Source organism: Gopherus flavomarginatus, chromosome 15 (genome assembly GCF_025201925.1).
Source record: "Gopherus flavomarginatus isolate rGopFla2 chromosome 15, rGopFla2.mat.asm, whole genome shotgun sequence".
Taxonomy (NCBI): Eukaryota; Metazoa; Chordata; order Testudines; family Testudinidae; genus Gopherus; species Gopherus flavomarginatus.
The window spans coordinates 28248060-28268306 of NC_066631.1; the positions used below are offsets into that span (position 1 = coordinate 28248060).

A 20247-nucleotide genomic window follows, 5' to 3' on the forward strand; every position below is an offset into this window, starting at 1 on the left:
TCTGACCCGCCGGGGTCACGCAGGCGCTGCGCGGGGGCCCTGGTCACGTGAGATTCATTTACCTATACTACGAGTGTTGTTGCTAGGAGAGGGCTCCCCCCTCGAGGGCCACAGCCTCGTTCCGCTGAAGGTCAGAGGTCACGGCGGGCTGGAGATGGGCCTGGGGTTGCTGGGGGCAGATGGCGGTGGGCCGAGGAGGTAGGGGGGAGGCTGGGGGCAGATGGGGTTGGACCTGGGGGGAGGCTGGGGGCAGATGGGGGTGGGCCTTGTGGGGGAGGCTGGGGGCAGATGGGGGTGGGCCTGGGGAGAGGTAAGGGGCAGATGGGGGTAGGGGATAGGCTGGGGGCAGATGGGGTTGGACCTGGGGGGAGGTTGGGGGCAGATGGAAGTGGGCCTTGTGGCGGAGGCTGGGGACAGATGGGGGTAGGGGATAGGCTGAGGGCAGATGGGGTTGGACCTGGGGGGAGGCTGGGGGCAGATGGGGGTGGGCCTGGGGAGAGGTAAGGGACAGATGGGGGTAGGGGATAGGCTGGGGGCAGATGGGGGTGGGCCTTGTGGGGGAGGCTGGGGGCAGATGGGAGTGGGCTTTGTTGGGGGAGGCTGGATGTGAGGTGGGGAAGGGACGGGGCAATAGAGTGGGGCCTTGCTTAAGGAAGGTGCCCAAGGTAAATTTCCTCCCCAGGCTAAGGGGTGGTGAGGGTAGAATTGAGCAGTATGAACAAGGTTTTGTGGGATCTGGGAAGGCACAGCATAGGGGAAATTGTGTAATTGTATCTGCTGCCGTGCTAAGTTGCTGTATCACGTTGACACGGGGCCACCCGCTTGGGTGAGATTCCTTCACGCTGTCTCCCTTATCTTTCCCACGGACAATGGGCAACATGATCACCTATCCAGAGCCTGTATGTTATACATGCTCAGATAGTGTCCTGATGGGCACCTTAGAACTGTGCATAATAAAACTGTAATACTAATAAAATTGATACTACACTTGAACTCAGTCCAAGGTGTAAGTGGTGTTATATAAAGACCTAAGTGCAAATACTTATAATCTAAAGAAGAAGCCAGAGAATCCTAAATATATACTTCTAAAACATTCCCTTCTCCACAGAGTTTTGCAGAATGGGCCTTAGGAGATTTATCCAAGCCTCTTATTTCCAATGTGCCAGAACATCAGGAATCCTAAAGCATGTACGATACAAACCTCCAAGTTTGGTACAGTGGAGGTATTCTGGATCAAGTCTCTATAAAGCTGTAATCTTTGACATGGGGGGAGTTCTTCTCCCTTCCCCTTACCGGGTGGCTGTAGGTGAGTGTTTTTGACTGGACATGTTGACTGGAGTAGCTGACTAGTGACCTTTTTGTGCATTTAATACAAGTATATTTCACATTTATTTATAACTCTCATTGCTATTTCCAGTACAGTGATGGTCAACTTGACTTCCTCTTTGGGGACTTACATGACATGGTGATGGTGATTCCAATTTCCAGTGAACACATACACATCATCAAAACTATTAGAATTGACATAGCTGGCAATCTTGTTGGCATTTGCAGGTGGGAGGTCAAGGGTTGAATGGGAGGGGGTGAAGATTAAACTGTCCTGTAGTACTTCTGACTACTATATGAACATGAACTAATCCTTTCACTCTCCCTAGTATAGGTTTGAGGCACATTGGCAGGATGACTTGGGGGAAACTGTTACTGTATTTCTTCTGTGGGTGCACAGAGGATATCAGTCACCTGGGCTGTCAGTTCAACGCCTTTCATGAATGCTAATATTGTCTTTTCTGTGCTAGACTTCATTGTAATGCCAACTAGTGTTGAGGGATTTCAGTTCCATTAGTAAAGCTAAGATTTAGTCACGTGGTATTTTTAGTAAAAGTCATGGTCACGGGACATAAATAAAAATTGACAATCCGTGACCTGTCCATGACTTTTACTATATAAATACCTCTGACTAAAACATAGCAGCCCTTGGGGCCCCAGGTTGCCACTGCTTTGGGAGGCCCCAGGGTCCGATGGCTAGCCCCTGCATTGGCTGTGGGGGCTAATTACCCCCAGCCACCCGCTGCTCCGGGGACCGCTGCCCTGGCACTCCCTGGGGCCAGCTGCCCCGGGGCCACCTGAGCAGCAGCTGGTGCAGCTGGTCCTGGGGCATTCCCTGGGACTGCTGCTAGGGCACTCCCTGGGGCCAGCCGCCCAGGGCCGTCTGAGCAGTAGCTGGTGCAGCTTGCCTTGGTACCACGGCTTCGGTGCTCCCCAGGGCCAGTCTGAGGTCACGGAATCCGTGACTTCTGCAACCTCCGTGACAGAATCACAGCCTTATCCATTAGGGCTTTCCCACTCCTGACAATGTTATAAGTGCTGTCTCCTCACTCTGCTACCTTCCTTTATTTAGAATGGGAGGTGCGGAATCATATTCCTCCTGGCACTATCAAACAAGCCTTAATATCTGGAGGGGAGAACAGGCCCTGGATGAGGTACATGAGAGGAGAGCTGACATCAGCGGAGTTTTTGCAAGAATTTGGACATCAGTGCTCTGAGATTGTAAGCCAAGCTCCCAGCTTTCCTGCTTGATTCTTGCTGACTCCTCACAGGAGAATGGGGTTTCATGCAGATTCATCAAACTGCATAGAAATCATAGAGCTAACAAAAGAGCAATTTTTAAAAGAGTCCTGTCTGTAGAAGGTTCTGCTGCTGCTTCTACTGTTGCTTCATGTGTAGCACTGGGGCAGGTGTGGACTTTCCTGTCTGCAGTGCAATTTTCTCAAGCATTTTCTCATGCATTTAAGAGACACAGCTGTCTACTCTATCTGCCTATCTAGATGTTTACACTGCAGTCATTATTTTGGTACTTTAGTAGAGGCTGCCTTAATCTGGTCCCTTCCCTTCTGCCTTCCTTGCTACATAGCTTTTTTTCTTAGTTTTTCCACTTCCAGTGCCAAGAGAGCCAGTGTAGATGTGTGATATCCACCTCTGATGAAGGGTTAGCAGGGAGAGAGAAGAAGCAGAGGTTCCTCAGCAAAGAGATCACCTCCTTCCTTAGGCATCATGCAGGAGGCAGAAACTGAATTTTGGCAACAGTTCCTAGGTGGACTAGAAGCTAGAAGCAACATGCTTGGTGAGCGTCTGTAGTTTCAGTGGAACTTGCACCATGCTCCAGAAGCCAACATACTCAATCTGTAGTGGAGCAAGGCTCAGCTTTTCAATCAAGCCTTTGTCAAAAAGATCAGTCTACAAGGAAGGTTCCTTTTTTGATTGCTGAGTTGTAATGAATGGTTTTATTTGCAATCCGCCCTGTTGCCGTGGTGGAAGTGCACTGTAAATTAAATAAGGGTCTCTAGTTGTGTCTCTTCCCCAGCGTCATCCCTTTAACGCTTAACTCTTCAGCTCCTTTCTTCCTAGAATTAGGAACCTAAGGAACTTTTATGTATTGTGTTTGAGCAGTTTAGCTGGAGAGCTAGGCTGAGTGCCTCCTGTTACAGGAGGAAGTGGGGCAATACGCTAAAATGATCAGCCAATCTCAGGCTATGCACAAAGTTTGACATTTTCTTCCATTTGCTGCTGATGATCATTGTTGGGGTTTCTCTTGTTTCTTAGGCAAACTTGTCTGTTCCAGTGGACTCCTTTCTCTCTGATCTAACCAGTAGTCAGATGTCAAAACAGCTCCCCATTATGACTGAAGCCTTAGAGTGTATCCGGGCAGAAGGTCTTAAGACAGCTGTTCTAAGCAACAACTTCTACCTTCACAGTGGGGTGAGCTTTTTGCCCCTAGACCGAAACCAGTTTGACGTGGTAAGCCTGAACAGATTAAAACATGCATTTATGTAGCTAGATTTATAAAAAGCATTCAGCAGAATTCTCTAAGTGCAGGTCCAAGTTAAAGACAGTAGAACAGTAATAAATATACTGTGTGTTAGTATAACACATGGTGTGTCTTCAGCTGCATCTCCCCCTAGTGACTAGCCCATAGCAAGGGTTAGAGTGAGTTCCAGCCACCTGTGCATTTGGTGGATTCATTACAAAGTGGCCCACAATTAACTAGCATATTACATGTCTATTAATGCCTGTAAAAGGTTTAGAAGATGGAATGTTCTATATAAGTTATTAACAGTTCCAAAGCTCCATTCATCTCAAAGGGTCCTAGAGAGCACTTCACACACTGCATACACACGGCCCCACTGAAATGTTGTCATATCTGGGAGAGTGGACAGCAGCCAGGCAGATAGCCATCTCAACAGTTGGAGAGACGAGGGGAAATTTTGGCCAGGGACATAGGGACACGTCTTTGGTCTTATCAGAGGTTGAAATAAGCAAGCTGATGCTGATTCAGCAAGCTATTTATATATTTACTTATTGTCTTTAGTTAGTTAGTTATTTTGGAATGCTGCCATCTTGTGCTCCAGAATCTAAGCTTAAATCTAGTCGGGGGAGCTTCTCATTCCGCCATGGACTTCTCAAGAGGGATGGAGTTTAAAGTAAAGTATTTTGGCTGTCTTCTGTGAACGTTCTCTCTCCTGTGCTGTAAACGAGCACAGATGCTAAGTGTGAGCAAGGAATGTGGACAGCATTGTGAAGTCTGAAACCTTTGATGTTCTGATGTTAAGTCTGTTCTAGATGAAATGATTAACCTTTCCTCTGCTGTTCAGTGGGTGGTAGAATATTCAGTCATTGAATGCTCCAGATACAGCAGCTTCATCTTCAACTCTCAAATAGCCAGTTGTATACATGTTCACGTAATAGATGCGTTTTAAGAGAAAAAGCCCCAAAGTAAATATACATTATATCTAAGTTAATAATCTTTTTTTTTTTTTTTTTTCTGATCGGTTATCTTAAATCTGGCTGAGTTTTCAGCACATTCGAAACTAAACAGGATACTCTATACTTCCAATTTCCTTGCATTTGCTCTAGTCACCAGGTGTCCGTTCGTTTTGCATAGTAAGTGTGGAACAGTCAGTGCTGCACCTAGATTTAGAGACAATATCAGTGTATAGTCTGGACACAGTTTAAGTTTTATTTTACAAGATTTCACAAAATCTACCATGAGTCGAACTCTTTCTGTGTATGTGTTGAATCCCAACTACAGAATGTAAGGACACCCAAACTGAAACTGCCTTCATAAACAGGTGAGTATAGTGTCCCGGGCCTGGCTGAGTGACGCGCAACACTGAAGCAAATAGCACAGGGGAAAAGGAAATCAAAACTGTACAATTCTGTGGATTTCAGTCCTCTAGGATGTTGTTTTGTAAGGAAGGAATTTCTTTTTTTAAACCTTTTTTTTAACAATGCACTTTTCCTGTATATGCCAACTCACATTTTTGCACTGACTGAACTCCGGAAGTTCACTCATAATTTAGGCTTGTTTTATAGCCCTCACTGAAGGAAAAACAATTCATACATGAAAGAAATCAGATCTTTGTTTTTAAAAGTTATGACTGTTTAAAGTCATCTTGTTAGATCAATTTCTATTCACCTTTCCTTGTATGTGTTTTACTAGAAAAAACAGTATCTATTAAGATAATATACTGTTATAATAGGAAGGTATGTTTCTAAAGTGCCTTTCATCTCAAAGCATTCTCAGAGCACTTTAATAGCTACATACCCTGTATATAGGACACGCCTAGCAGTGAAATATCATCCCCTCTGGAATGTGGTTGCCATTTAACAATGCACAGCAAGATTACGCAATAATTTAGGACAGGAAGTGAAGGAAAATGTCTATATCTTAGATATTTGTCTTTAAAGTGCCCATCAGTGTGGCATCTAAGCTAATTTTGTATCCCGTTGTAAGTGTAGTATTTGTGGAGACAGTATGTACTTCCTGAAATTGGAATTTGGACAGGACATTGGAGTTAACGTCTCTACTACTGTGAAAATTGATTAGGGATTGCTGATGAGCATAACAGTTCAAGACCTCAGTTTTGCATTTCAACTGCAAGATGACAACCCCAGCAGTTCAGCCCGCCTTTAGCACGATATCAAACTATTAGTTTAGTACTGACTGGTGAAAGAGTGCCGCCTATGGAACCACCTGCACCCTGAATATTCATTGAAGGCCTCCCATCCAAGTACTGACTTGACCCTGCTTAGCTTGGTTGATCCGACAGGATCACAGCTGAGGCAATATGTCTGCAGAACAATGATTCATCAGATTAGGTCATAGCCTCACTACCAGGGCAGCTCTACCCCTGTTTAGGTGTGTGCAGCAGTCTCATGGTCCTTTGTTTCATTTATTGCACTGTGTGTCAGTCACACGCTCTTTCATACTTGTATCCTCCATGTCCAGAGCAGTCCTGATATTCAGGAACGAGAATTACAATGGCCTTGTGCATACCTGTCTTGATCGTATGTTGTTGTAGGTAATTGAATCTTGCCGGGAAGGGATATGCAAACCAGACCCTCGTATCTATACGTTATGCTTGGAGCGCTTGGGTGTTCAGCCAAAGGAATCCATCTTCCTTGATGATATTGGGCAGAACTTGAAAGCAGCCGCCCAGCTTGGCATTAAGACAGTGAAGGTACAAAGTAGCACCCTCAGGGCTGCATGGGGACAGTTGTTGGTATTTATTGTCTTAAATATTTTGGTTTGGTTTCTAAATCCAAATTCTGCATTTGATGTGAATGTGCTTAGTATTTTCACACAACGGCATTAGATACAGATTGCCTTGCTTCACACATTGAACATGTCCATTGTACTGTATGACACCAGTAAGCCAAATAACTACAGGGTTAACTGTGGATGCCAAGACTGCAGGGTTCCGTGTCCAGCTCTGCCACCAACTCCCTGTGGGCCTTGGGCAAATCACTCCTCCCTCCCTGTGCACCTCAGTTCTCCATCTGTTAAACAGCAGTAATGACATCTGCCAAACATGGGGTTGTGAGGCTTAATTAACTAGCCCTGTGGGAGCTAGATAAGCTTCATGTATATTACACCTGGGGGTTAGCTAACTTCCAAACCGTGGGGAGGAGGTGGAAGGGTAAGGATAGGACTCATGGATGGACTGAGTTCTGACCTCCCTCTGCCTGTCCCACTGGGAACTCCCACTGTTATCACAGCCTGAGCTTGCAGTACGATCATCCTCTCCCCACTGGAATTGCTTCCCCTTTCTTTAGGTCAGAAGCCAGGCAAAATGTAGGTGCTTAGATCAGGAGAGGGAAGGCCGTGTTGGGGCTACCTTTGATGTAGTGTCATGGCAGATGCTACAGAGCAGTCACAGGAATGCAGAACCCTGGCTCTGCCAAGAGATCAGAATCTTCTTAGCTATTTATTGTACAACGTTTTCTTGCCGGGATCAGGTTGATGACCCAGAAGCAGCTCTCAAAGAGTTAGAAACCTGCTTGGGCTTCCCTTTGCGGGGATTTGTTCCACACACTTGCCTAGTGAGACCAACAATGGAAATTCCAAAAGATCCCCTACAGAAGTACCTTGAAGAGGTCCTAGGTGGCCAGACAACAGGTATTTTAGCTCTTTAATACTTTACAACTTTAAAGGTCACATATTCTGGGTCTGCTGGCTCTTTCCAGCATAAGGCAAATAGATTTAAAAAAATATTAATAGTATCAACTACTGCAAAGCCACTCTCATGGTTTAGGTACCTTTCCAAGCTCGTTGTGAAATGCTAGGCTGTTTAAAACATTGTTATTGGTATTTACCTGGATAGTTAGAAGGAAAACCTGCTCTGTGACTATACTGCATTTGATGTCTGTTCATTTGCCTGTACAGTGAGTATCTGTATTGTGTAGCATTGTGCTCCCTGACCTAAAGCTTCTAGATATTGCATCTTTCTTAAAAGGCATTTGTTGTTCCTAGTGGTTCTTCTCCAACACTTGTAAAATTGGTAATAGCCACTGAATGATACTCCCTGGCAGGAGGGCACTTCTTTGCCAGGGGATTCCAGCTGCTGCCTCAGGCACACAGATATTACATTGCCATTTAGGACCACAATGTAAACATCTCATCATCTAGGAAATCTGTAGTTTAATTTGGATTAGATCAAGTTGTAAAGCAACAGTGTCAGATTTCAAAGTCCTGTTTCAATACAAGCAAGTATGTTAGCTGGACTATTAATAACTACTAAGATTATTTAAAGAGAGAGAATTCAACACATCTAATTTCCTTTTCATTATTCATGCTATTTGTTTACTTGCATACTTCATTCTGCTTGGGTAATGAAAACAGATCAGTTAACTTTGCTTTGGTTTCTAGTCAGTTTCATTTCTGTGTTTTCTTGCATTAGCACAGTTGTGCAACTTTTGGAAGGCAAGCATTGCATGGGCAATATTTAACTAAATTTAAAAAAATCTTTACATTTAAATTAAAATCAGATCATGAAAATGTTTCTTTTGACATTAGGCTTGAAGAACTTGAGATGTTGAATTTCTGCTGCTTGACAATATCCTTTTGAGTAGGACTTGGAGGATCAGGTTACAGAAATCCTGAATCCCTATCATTTGCATGTCTGAACCAAACCTGACTGTTTTTTATGCTCTGTATTGGTTTGGATTTTAAAAAGCAGTATTTTTAAAACCATAACATAGTCCCAGTTCCTTGGCTCTAGTTGTAACTGGTGCAAAACCAAGATTCAGCTTTGCTGCTTCTTTCTGCCATTAGATTTCCAGAATCTCACCTCTATTTCAAGCCAGGAGAGGGGCTGTATTATTAAAGAAATTGCACCATTGACTTAGAAGCTATGCCCTTGTGGGTCACACTATGTATAATATGTAATATGCTGTATTAGTCAAACAAAGGCGCCAGTGTTATGTAAATGATATTGAAGTGCATTTATATGGTATTCTGAAACATGACTGTCAAAGACTGCAGATCATATGTGCACAGTTTACAAGCAAAAAGGATGATTTTCTAACTGCAATCAGACCCTGTGATCAAACTGAGGTCTTTTCAGTTCATATATTATCACCCCTGTAATAAAGATTTGGAAAATAGCCATTAGTGAACAATTCTGTTGATGAAGGAGATAGAATAGAATCCATCTTATGTGTCTGCTCTGCAGGAATAACATTCAGTAAAAAATGATTTTCATCATTAAAATCAGCAACTCTGACTCTGAATATGCACAGGGAGCAGATCTGCTGAGCCAAAAGGGACCATTTTTACACAGTCACTTTTCTAGCTGACTGCACTTTAAATTGGAGAAGCCATGCTGTCAGCAATTACTGCAGATTACCAGTTCAGATTGATCAGATGACTTACTAATTAATAGTTGAAATACTAGTGGGGTATGTTAGTGAATTAAGGCTCTGAGTCAAATGTGCTGCCAAGTGAGAGGATAAACGTTCACAGGCAAGCTCACACCTCTGTGCTGAGGCACTGACCCTGTCTGTGCTGGGACAGGAGGAGTGCAGAGCTATGTGGTCCTCACTCTCATATCGCTAAAGACTGGGTCTGGAGTACCCATGGAAATGTCTGATTGTCCCTTTTGGTGTCGGAATAGTGCTGGTACTACTATAGATGACTAGAGAGGAAGGGATGGCTGAGACTGTAAGGGGAATATGGCTAAATGGAATGACAAAATATGGAAATCCCTGAACAAGGGAACCTGTAAGGTGCAGAGCACTCGGTCCCCAATCCAGTAAGCTTGTGCTTAACTTTGAGCACGTGAGAAATCCTACTGCCTTCATTGAAACTCTGCACCTATTCAAAGTTATTTATATGGGTGAGTGTTTTGCTGGATCAGGGCCAGTGTGCTCAATACTTTTGAGGATAAAGCCCTTAGAGCAGGAAGGGCACATGAAAGGAGCCTCTAGCTTGCTTTGCTGGGTACAAGGTAGAGGGCTTTAAGCATCAAGCAAACAGCTGCATTCTATACTAGCTGCAGTTTCCAAATGGTCTTCAGATGTCGTTGTCCCCATTCAGAACTCATTGCAGTGATCCAGTGTCCAGTGACAAGGGCCCAAATGACTGTAGTAAGTGCTACATTTTGCAGCCTTCAGCTCTTGTTAAGGCAGAGTAATAGCTCCTTTCCCTTTCTCTGGGAAACAACCTGTGCATAGAACTTCGTGATTGGAAGGAGCACTGGGCAAAAATACAGAGCAAAGGTCAAGCAGATTTCTGGCCCACTGCCATCCGAGAGTGATCATGGTCACTCAAAAGAGGCCCATACTGATTCCATAACAATGGGGCAGTGCTCAGTCTTCTGCTGATGCAAGCGGCAGTCTCTAGCTTTGTCCATTTTAGACTAAAATAAAACATGGAAAAGAGAGGGGAAATAATTTCAGTTCTTGTACTTTTCTCTTCATTGATCATCCCTTTTCAAACTTTCAGGTCCTCTGATATTACGACAGTTCAGTCATGGACAGTCTAACCCCACTTACTATATCAAGTTTGGGGATCGTCACTTAGTCCTGAGGAAGAAACCTCCTGGCAACCTACTTCCGACTGCTCATGCTGTGGAGAGGGAGTACAGGTGAAAAGGCACAGTGCGCTACAGAGCTGTTCCCAATTCTGGCTGGCCAACATAGGCGCTCTCGGATTACTGGAACGCAATTCCAGATGTGCACATCCTGTAGACAGTGCTGCTTTCCAGTCTCACCTTTTCTATTCCAAGCCCTGCTCCATGAGAGTAGTTGTCAGTAGGAAACTGGCAGACTTAGGAAAGAGACCCTTTGTTGTAGTATAAGTGACAGGCATATTCCTCTTAGCACATTTAAGGAAGTGCTGCGTGTGATTCAAGAGGTGACCTGGTTCAATCTGCATTAATACTGCGCCAGTGACTCAGCATGGCATTACGAGGCACTGTGCTGTCCGTGTTGCCTCCTTTAGGATGATACATAAAACTGAGCTCCTGCTGATTAGAGCTCTCAGAGTGCATATTGCAAGCACTGGAGGGTGGTAGCCTCTTTGACTTAGAATGTAATTACTCTTGGTGGAAGTAGACTGTCCTGTTAAACTCACTCTGCAGCTTCAGTAGGACACAAGCTGCCTCCACTTTAGGATGATTCTGTGGATGTCATCATCAGGAATAGGCCACAGGTCTCTCCTCACCCCTACTTGATGTGAAGGAGAATCTTCTTTAGCCATAGTAGTATTAAGGCTTATAGCCTCTGGCCTCTAAAAGGTGACATACCTGGCAAGTCTGACATTCTGTCCAGCAGTGGCACATGTATACACGTAACAATTTAGACAGGGAATTGTAATGTACGGGTTAGTAATGTTGTGTGCTTTTAAACAGTCCAGAGGTGGCTGCATTTCAGTGGGGGATGAAGTGATTCTTCTGTGTGTGTATGTTAAAGTGCTTTGAGTTGCTGCTAGGTGAAAGGTGCTGTATACATGTAAGCCAGTAATAAAGTGGGTATGAATGCTAAATATTAAATTAATAGCATGATTCCATTTCTATATGTCCATCTAGCGCTGGGGTTTTCAAACTGGGGGTCGTGACCCCTCAGGCGGTCACAAGGTTATTATGTGGGAGGTCGCGAGTTGTCAGCCTCCACCCCCAAGCCCCGCTTCACCTCCAGCATTTAATAGTGTTAAATATAAAAAAAGTCCCACTCAGAGGCTTGCTGTGTGAAAGGGGTCACCAGTACAAAAGTTTGAGAACCACTGATCTAGCATATTACAGTCGTGTTTAAAAGAGAGCACCTTTTTTAACATCACCAGTACGGCAGGCAAAAAACGATCAATTCTTTCTCTCCTGACAAAGTCTCTCTGGGTTGCTTGTCCTGGCAGGGTACTGAAGGCTCTTGCTGAGGCTGGAGTTCCTGTTCCTAAAGTGCTTGTGCTCTGTGAAGATTCAAGGTGATTTTTTTCCCAATTTTCATCAAAAGTAAGTGACAGTTGTTGCCAGAAACTTCCACTCCCAGTTTATAGCAGAGCAGAGGAGGCGGCAGCTGTCACACTCAATGCTGGCAGAAGCTGTAGAAAACCTAGTTAGACAGATAGAACTGTTCATGCGGAAAGCAGCAGCAAAGGTGCAGTAATTTCAGTGACTGTGTCATACCTGTGAAGAAGTGTTGAAATCAACTCAGGAGGAAGGAGCCCTGCCTTGGCTGTTTGTGGAGGAGATGTGTAAAAGGCACAGTGTGTGTGGCCAGTGGAGACTGTTTGGTTTTACAGCAGATATGCTGAAATATTGGGCTTTTGTGTTTTGGATGGTCCTGCCTGTTTCTGGCCTCTAATGATCCCTTGGCACTTTTTGCAAAAATAATGGTGTTAACCTGGGTGTTCTGACCAAATTTCCACTCTGATAATTCCATTCTGCCTCCCAGCTGGGTATATGAATTTTGTTTCCCGCTCTAAACTATTCTGTAGCATTGCTAGGTGCTGTTAAGCAGCTGCCATGATCTGCCCCAGAAGTTGCTGTAATTCAGGGTGGATGACGCTTCACCTATGTATCCCTTGTCCATACCTCACACAGGGCTTTTGTGGCTTAACTAATAACTATTGTGAAGCACTTTGAATTCTCCAGATGAAAGAGGCTATAGAAGTGCAAAGCACCGTAACATATTATTATTCAGCTTGTGTTGGGTGTGTCTTCAGTATTTTATTTTTGCAATTAATTAAAATTGCTCTTACACTCTCAAAAGAGACTGCAAAAATGGCACTCCCTGTATGGTTCCAGATCAAATATGCTCAGGTTCCAAGTAACAAGATGATTTTTCTACCTGCCAGCCCTGCAAACTCGCCCTGAAAGCTAAAGCTGAGTTCTTTCTGACTTTTGCATCATTATCATCAACAAAAAATATTCTGCAACTGGAACTTGGTTACCAATTCTTACAGGCCCTTGCATGAGAAGGAACAGAATCCATCTCCCTCTCCCATTGCTATGCTGATTTTACAAGACCAATAGGTATAAACGGTGGCACAAAGTGGCTCCTGATCCTAAAGTCAGCCCTTCTGTTGAGAAAGGCGTTATTTTTACATAATCATGTTTCTAACCTTAACTGCACTTTTGTTTTGTACGGATATTTACATCAGATGGTTATAATGGTTAACTGGGTTCTGTCGTTATTTATTATTATAACTGTTCTGATTTTTGTTCGTTAGGCATAAACACTGCGCTCAGCACAGAACAAATCCTAGAATTAAAGAGCATGTTCAGACTTGGCAATAACTTCTCTACCCTGATGCAATAGATGCAGGACTATTCTACTCATCTCTGAGGCCTGTCACTGAAATACCATTGTTTCAATTCTGTCATTCTAGTATCATTGGCACCCCATTCTACCTGATGGAATACTGCTCTGGCCGCATCTACAAGGACCTCTCCCTTCCTGGCCTGGACCCTGGCCAGCGGAGGGCTATTTACATGGCTATGAACAAAGTCCTCTGTAAAATCCATAGAGTAGACCTCAAAGCGGCTGGACTGGAGGATTATGGGAAGCATGGTGAGAAGAAAATCTGCTGTCATGCTCTTCCTGTGTGTCAGTTTTTAAAGGGGTATGGTCACATAAGGCCAAATCCTTAGGGCAGTGGTGGGGAAGGGGAGCTGTCCAGCAGCATGACGGATCCTCAGGCCAGTCAAGGGTGCATGGGATCCTCCAGGAGTCAGTGTTTTTGGAAATAGTCTCCAGAGTTTCCTCCCATTGGCTCTTCCTGCCAATAATTTGTTTGCCATTAGCATGACTGGGCTCCCTCAGATGCTGCCCCCAGAGGTTCAACAGTCCCCCCCCCATAGAGCCGCCTCCGGGGGCAAAGGACTCCTGCTGAGCAGCAGCGCCAGGATTTGGCCTTTGCTGGAATTATATTTTTTGTTTTAAGACTCCAGTTATTTGTAACCAGTTGCAATATCTAATCCACTCCCCTGCCAAGAACCAATACAGTGCCCAGATAGAGAACATACTGGGTTCTTAACTCAAACCATGGGAGTGGCAGCATTACAGGAGGAGACTCCCTTCTTGAGACAGCAACAAAACGTGACTTGAGTGACTATCTTGCTGTAAGCCGCTATGCATGATGTTCTGTCCTGCTCCTTAAAGCTGCCAGGTGTAAAACAGGTGACGGATGCTTCTGCTTCACCAGACTTACAGAACCAAAGGCAGCCTGAGCAGAAGCAGGCAAATCTCCTGGGCTGCTGGGAGTTCTGCCCAATTATTCTCGGGCTGATTGTGGCCCATGGCTGCAGCAAAACGCTCTCTTGGAGAAGTGTACATTTGTCTGGTTGGATGGAGACTGGCTTTATTTTTGGCTGTTAGACCGTTTCCAGATGCAGTTCTTTTGTGGTTATTTTCAAAGGCCTCCTTGTATTTGGAACTACACCCCAGAGACTTAATTCCCTTGGCTTTAGGTAACTATGTTCAACGGCAAGTTCAAACCTGGACAAAGCAGTATCGAGCCACAGAAACCCACACAATTCCTGCCATGGAGAGACTCATTGAGTGGCTCCCGTTGCATCTCCCAGGGAACCAGAAGACCACAGTTGTGCATGGAGATTTCAGGTACTAGCTGTCTGCCAGCGCCCGTTTGGAAACGGCCCCTGTGTGTTACCTAGGGAGGAAGAGAGGAGGATCTCAGAGAAACTCCCAGCACTATGGTCCAATGCTATTTGAAAAGGAAGCTGCATCACTGCTTTGTTCAGTACCCTGAGCGCTCACAAGAGCTACCTGCAGCATTTCACTCCCCATTTCATCTGCCTAGTGCATTTGTAGCCATTTAAACCAGTGGCATTTGGGTGCAGAGGAGTTAAATCTAGTAGTTAGCGTAGGAAACTAGAAGTCAGGACACCTGGGTTCTAGTCTCAGCTTTGCTTTTGGATCAGCAGTTTGGATTCTCTTTCAGGCACAGCCCCTGCAAAGCAGCACCATTGCTGATCTCAGCGTAATTGAGACATAACACAGGGGATTATATGGTATTTTCTGCCTCACTCTTAGCAGTCAGAGAAGGAACCTTGCGATGTGAAGTTTAAAGTAGTGAGAGTTTAACTAGACCCGTGGTTTTGATGGAGCCTTGCCTGACGGTGGCATTAGCTCACCCGCTGCCAGTATTACAAAGGAGGTCACCCTTCAGTAATCCGATGGCTGCACATGGGGAGGTTCTCACATTCTGACTGGTGAGAACTACTTTTATCATGAGCTAAAAAATTTGCCTGGAGCAAGAACTGCATTTGTCTCTTTAAAAGGTTATAGGTGGTAGGCAGACTTGCAGATCTGTGCACCGCTGCCGTCTGCTGGAGCATGACACAGCTTCTGCTCTGTAACACTTCAGTCTGCTGGCTGAACGATTATTATTGTTGTATTACCATAGTGCCTAGGAGAACCCCATTGTGCTCAGCACTGTTCAAACTCAGAACAAGGTGTGGGTCCCTGCCCCAAAGACCTTACAATCCAAACATAGGAGCTGGTCCTCTAACTTGTAGAAATCAGAGCTGGAAAGGATCTGTTATCTCCCATGTAGTCTGTGCCCTGGGAGCCAGGGCAGGATCGGCCCCTATAAATCATTTCTAGTTCTCAGTGCCTGGGGAGTGGCATGCACTTTATAAATAAATAATAAGCAATGACCTGACTGCTCTGCTCCCACCTTTCCCCTCAAGGAGAGTATCCCAGTCTAATCTGTCTCACTCTCCCCCGTCTTAATATCATCCCATTGTGCATAATTATACCTCTTGGATGTTCCCATCCCGCCTTGCAGACAGCTCTCATTCGCTTGCCTTGCAAGGGCCTGGCTCTTCCTTTGCATTTCTGATGCTGCATGGTGGAGCCGTATGGTGGATCACTAACTCATCCAGACGTGAAGCATTACAGTTTCCTTCACCAATAAAACTCCTAGTTGTGAGTGGAGTGAGTGGGTTATTTGCATCTCAGCAGGAGCCTTTCACACCCCATTATCCCAGCCAACCTCTGTGCAAACTCTTGGAAGTCTCTAGTCTACACCACACAAAATGTCAGTGGAAAACAGTTTGGAATCTTGAATCACTAACAAATTATAAGTGTTGGCTTAAAATGACCAATAAATCCCTTCTGAAATTGACTTGAAGTCTGTCATCTTCGAGTTGGCACATGCCATAGTTTCTGTTAGTGATCTGAGATCCTAAACTGTCTTGTTTATCTCTTTAAACCATGTCAGTTCACAATTAACCAGCCAGAAGGTTGAACAATTTAAGCCTCTTCTGTCCATCACTTCCCAGAGCTGAGCTCTCTGCTTCCACAGCCCTCCCAAAAGAGCTAGTGATATAGAATCAATCCCCCAGCTAGCACAGAGTTCCAGGTCACTTGTTTAACTGAGACTAAACAACTGTCAGGAATGCTGCTCCCTCCGATGAGTGTTTTTTCTCTCAGAACTTATCTAAACCCTTCTCCTTTCTCATCCAGGCTGGATAACCTGATTTTTCATCCAGAGGGTCCAGAAGTCCTTGCTGTCCTCGACTGGGAACTTTCTACCTTAGGAGATCCCATCTCTGACGTGGCGTACAACTGCATGGCCCACTATATGCCTTCTGACTTGGATATATTGAAAGGTACAGTGTGTCCTCCTGGGGAAGGCACAGATTGCTTCCTATTTTGAACGTTTTACAAATAAAGAGCTGGGAAACATTGTTTAGAAAGTGCCAGGACTGTTGTGAAGGGTGCTCAGCTGGAAATGTGAGTCAGTGCTTCAGACAAGGGCTCCCTTTCTTATCTCATCCCATCACCACCTCTACCTTTTCTCTCCTCCCTAAAGAATCCTCTTCTCTCCTTGGTGTTGACATCTTCAGATATACATAGCCAGGGCCAGCGCAACCCATTAGGCGACCTAGGGGGTTGCCTAGGACACTAACATTTGGGGGGCGGTGACCGCAGCGGCCAGATCTTCGGCCGCCCCGGTTGTTGGCGGTATTTCAAGGGCGGAACCTTCTGCTGCCTCTGTCGGGGTGGCATTTTGGAGGCGTGACCTTCTGCCGCCTCTGTCGGGGGTGACATTTTGGGGGCGGGACCTTCCGTTGCTTCTGTCAGGGGCCGTATTTTGGGGGTGGGACCTTCCACCGCCTAGGGCGCCAAAAAAGCTGGCGGCGCTCCTGTATGTAGCTGATTCTTGTGTCCAATTGCTTAGCCTCCCTGAAAATATTTAGCCCTTCTAATCTTCTCAGGACTCAATCCCTCCAGCCCCCTACCATTTTTTGTTACTGTCCTTTGAACTTCCTCCTGTTTGCCAGTATCCTTTTGGTATGAAGATGCCCAGAAGTGAACACAGCGTTCCTGTCATTGTTCTGGTTGCAGAACCATTGAGAGAGTAATTATCACCACTCAGCTTTGTGATGAGATGTCTCTGTGTATTTAGCCCCAAAGCAATATAGGACTAGAAAATACAGGTGTTGGGGCCAGTAGTATGGAGGGTTTGAGGAAAACCTTGGTTTGCAGATTGTAAATGCCACTTAAAATAAAAAAGGGTTTTGATTCCCCCTCCGTCCCCCATCCTCACTGCCCTGTCTTTATCAAAAACAAAGTAATTTTAAAACTCTGGAAGTCATTTTCTGCAAAAATGTATTGAAGCAAATATCTTTTCTTTCAGGCTGAAATTCTGTGAGCCATGCTTCAGATCGAAAGGATTTTTGTCCCATTTATAAACTCCATGAAATTAGAGGCTTATAAAAAATAGTGGCACCAGTAGTGGTATTGCAAAGCCAGAGATTAGAAAGATGATAAATTTACTACTGCATCAAGCAGGAAGAAGATTAACAGAGGAAAAATGGCCCTTTTAAATTCAAAACTGCCCAGGACACATTCAGAATAGTTAGTGATTAGTGCAGGAAGTTCTGTTTGTACTCGGATTCAGTAGAAACCACTATGACTGGCAGTGGTTTTGTTCTTTTATAACAGTGTTTCCCAAACTTGGGAGGCTGCTTGTGTAAGGAAAGTCCCTGGTGGGCCAGCCAGTTTGTTTACCTGCCACATCTGCAGGTTTGGCCTATCGCAGCTCCCACTGGCCGTGGTTCGCTGCTCCAGGCCAATGAGAGCTGCTGGAAGTGGCAGCCAGTACGTCCCTCAGCCCACGCCGCTTCCCGCAGCTCCCATTGGCCTGAAGCAGCAAACCACGGCCAGTGGGATCCGCGATCGGCCGAACCTGCAGACAGGGCAGGTACACAAACCGGCCGGGCCCGCCAAGGGTTTTCTAAGCGGCGTCCCAAGTTTGGGAAACACTGTTTTATAAGAAGGGTAGTTTGGGATAAAGATACTGCAATCACATGCTGCCTGCCTTGGTAAAGGCCAAATTCCTACAGAGACTTGTCAGTCTTCTTCTGCCGATGTCAATTCAAGTATCTGTTAGAGGCAGAGGGTAATTTCACCTCATTTTAGCTTGGTCCTGAGCCTCTCCAGAGCTAATTTGTCCCTGGTTATAGGTGGGCTTACGATTCAGACACACCAAAGTTTGGAACCTGAGAGCAGAAAGGCCATTGCTTTATCCACCGAGCATGTGTGCCAGCCCTGAAACTAACAGAATCCGTAGAACTATCTGACTGTCTTTGAGAACACCACCTGCCTAGTCATTGTTATGCCGGATTCTCTTTCAGGTTTGAAGGACTGTGATGTAACACAGTTGGGAATTCCCACAGCAGAGGAGTATTTTCAGATGTATTGTGAGCACATGGTAATTCCACCCATTGAGAACTGGAATTTCTACATGGCCTTTTCCTTTTTCAGAGTGGCCGCCATCTTGCAGGGTGTGTACAAACGCTCGCTCACAGGTGAGAAAATGAAGCCAGCCCCTGAATGTTCAATTGATGCCACATGTATTAGGATGGAGGCTTATCTATCCTCTATATGCTGCACACACACGCTGTCCCCCCACAGCCACACTGAAGAGATGTCCATGCTGTACCAGTGTAGTAGTGTTTAACCACTGGCCGGGAGGTGACTTCAGTTACCGATGTCTGTACAGTAGCTTGTGTAGCAGTATTGAACCTCTAGAGGGCATCATGATACATTTTGAGCGGCTCTGAAATTCCGGCCGGTAGAAGGCAATAGTGACTTATACAGTGTGGCATGATTGAGGGACAAATGTTGCAAGTTTTACTAGAAGGGCTAAGGTGGCTTGTGGCTGCAGCTGGACATTAGGAGATCTGGGTTCACGTCCCAGCTCGGTCTCTGAATCTCTTTGTGATGATGGGCAGGTCACCCGGGGTACGTACAGTCAGACTGAGCACTGCCCCCACTTTTTATAGACAAAGTCCGTGCCCATAGAGCCTACACCTGTAAAAAGAATATAACTGGAGGGGCACACACTCGGATTTGGCACTCAGTCTGTGAGGCTGGGTTCCTTTGGGATTTGCCTTGATGATGATACTCTGATTGGCACTTGCATTTCAGTTTCAGGCCCAAAAGGTGCCATCCTGAAAATGAACTCTTCCCCTTTCTCAGAGGAGTGATGGGGGACTTAATTCCTTAATGTTCGTGAGGTGTGGGAGGGGGCCAAGGGTTATTTTCAAAGAGAAATAGTTAAGAGCCCACAACTACTACAGAATGAATCCTGCCTTGGAAGGCTTTGGCCTGGAGGCTAGTTGGAATGCCACGCAGCGAGCTGTGTTTGCTCAGATAGCCATCTGTAATAGAGGAGTGGTTTCTGCAGACAAGCACAAAGATGAAGAGAACAGTGTGTTTTACTAGCTGTTGCATTTTGCTGCATTGCAAGGTCTGATGTGGTTACTGGGCGGGGCGGCTGTAGGTGAGCACTAGTATCTGCCTGATTGCTGCCCTCTACCTCAGAGCTGGCCACTTTTCAGCGAGGCTGCATGTATATTGTGAAGGGCTTTGGGAGCAATATTAACCATACCCAACACCTGGCCTGCTGTCATCACATGCCGAGTCAAAGACCAGGAAACACAGCTCAAAGCTTGCCTGACCCTTGTGCCTCGGAGGAACGGAAGTGGGGTGACTGCTATTGCAGATGATGAATCTGCGAACAAGAGGAGAAATGTTGGATGGCTTTGCATGAGATCACAGAAGCAAAGCCCAGGCCTTTGGTACATGTGCAAAAAGCTTGGTACCACTACTTGGTGCTCTTGGTGGTTCACTAGCACAAGGAAACCATGGAAAGGGATGGACGTTAGTCTGTTAAGCTGAGAGAGGAATCCGTAATCACCCTGGGTCCTGCATAGTGTCCTATCCCCCTTCACTGCAGCACAGTGCGTCCCTCCTTGCTTTGCTCATTGCAGACTCATCCACTGGGTTATTCAGGGCTGACTCTAGGCACTGTGTCCTCCCAGGCTAGGGCGGCTCAGACGTTACCCTACTAGGGACTCTCTTGGTGTTTAATCAGAGAAACTGTGACATCGTTGTCACGTCCCTTATACAATAATCCTGCAGCGCCAGCGCTGAGTG

General features: G+C 45.5%; 1 protein-coding gene across 5 annotated transcripts in view; it reads left to right on the plus strand.

Annotated features, from left to right (window-relative positions):
- Window positions 1–33: 33 nt before the first annotated feature.
- Window positions 34–20247, plus strand: part of ACAD10 (acyl-CoA dehydrogenase family member 10) — a 30186-nt gene continuing 9972 nt past the window's right edge. The window contains exons 1-12 of one of the 5 annotated variants that reach the window (XM_050924569.1): window positions 34–130; window positions 1109–1306; window positions 2399–2547; window positions 3601–3795; window positions 6360–6518; window positions 7297–7456; window positions 10283–10424; window positions 11687–11755; window positions 13163–13344; window positions 14244–14394; window positions 16264–16409; window positions 18441–18614. In XM_050924569.1, the coding sequence (XP_050780526.1) occupies window positions 1120–1306; window positions 2399–2547; window positions 3601–3795; window positions 6360–6518; window positions 7297–7456; window positions 10283–10424; window positions 11687–11755; window positions 13163–13344; window positions 14244–14394; window positions 16264–16409; window positions 18441–18614 (1714 nt within the window). In that variant the 5' untranslated portion in view covers window positions 34–130; window positions 1109–1119. Of the gene's footprint in view, window positions 131–616; window positions 827–1108; window positions 1307–1417; window positions 1555–2398; window positions 2548–3600; window positions 3796–6359; window positions 6519–7296; window positions 7457–10282; window positions 10425–11686; window positions 11756–13162; window positions 13345–14243; window positions 14395–16263; window positions 16410–18440; window positions 18615–20247 lie in introns of those variants that run through there. The other 4 variants (XM_050924571.1, XM_050924568.1, XM_050924570.1 and 1 more) reach the window with 4 other exon arrangements.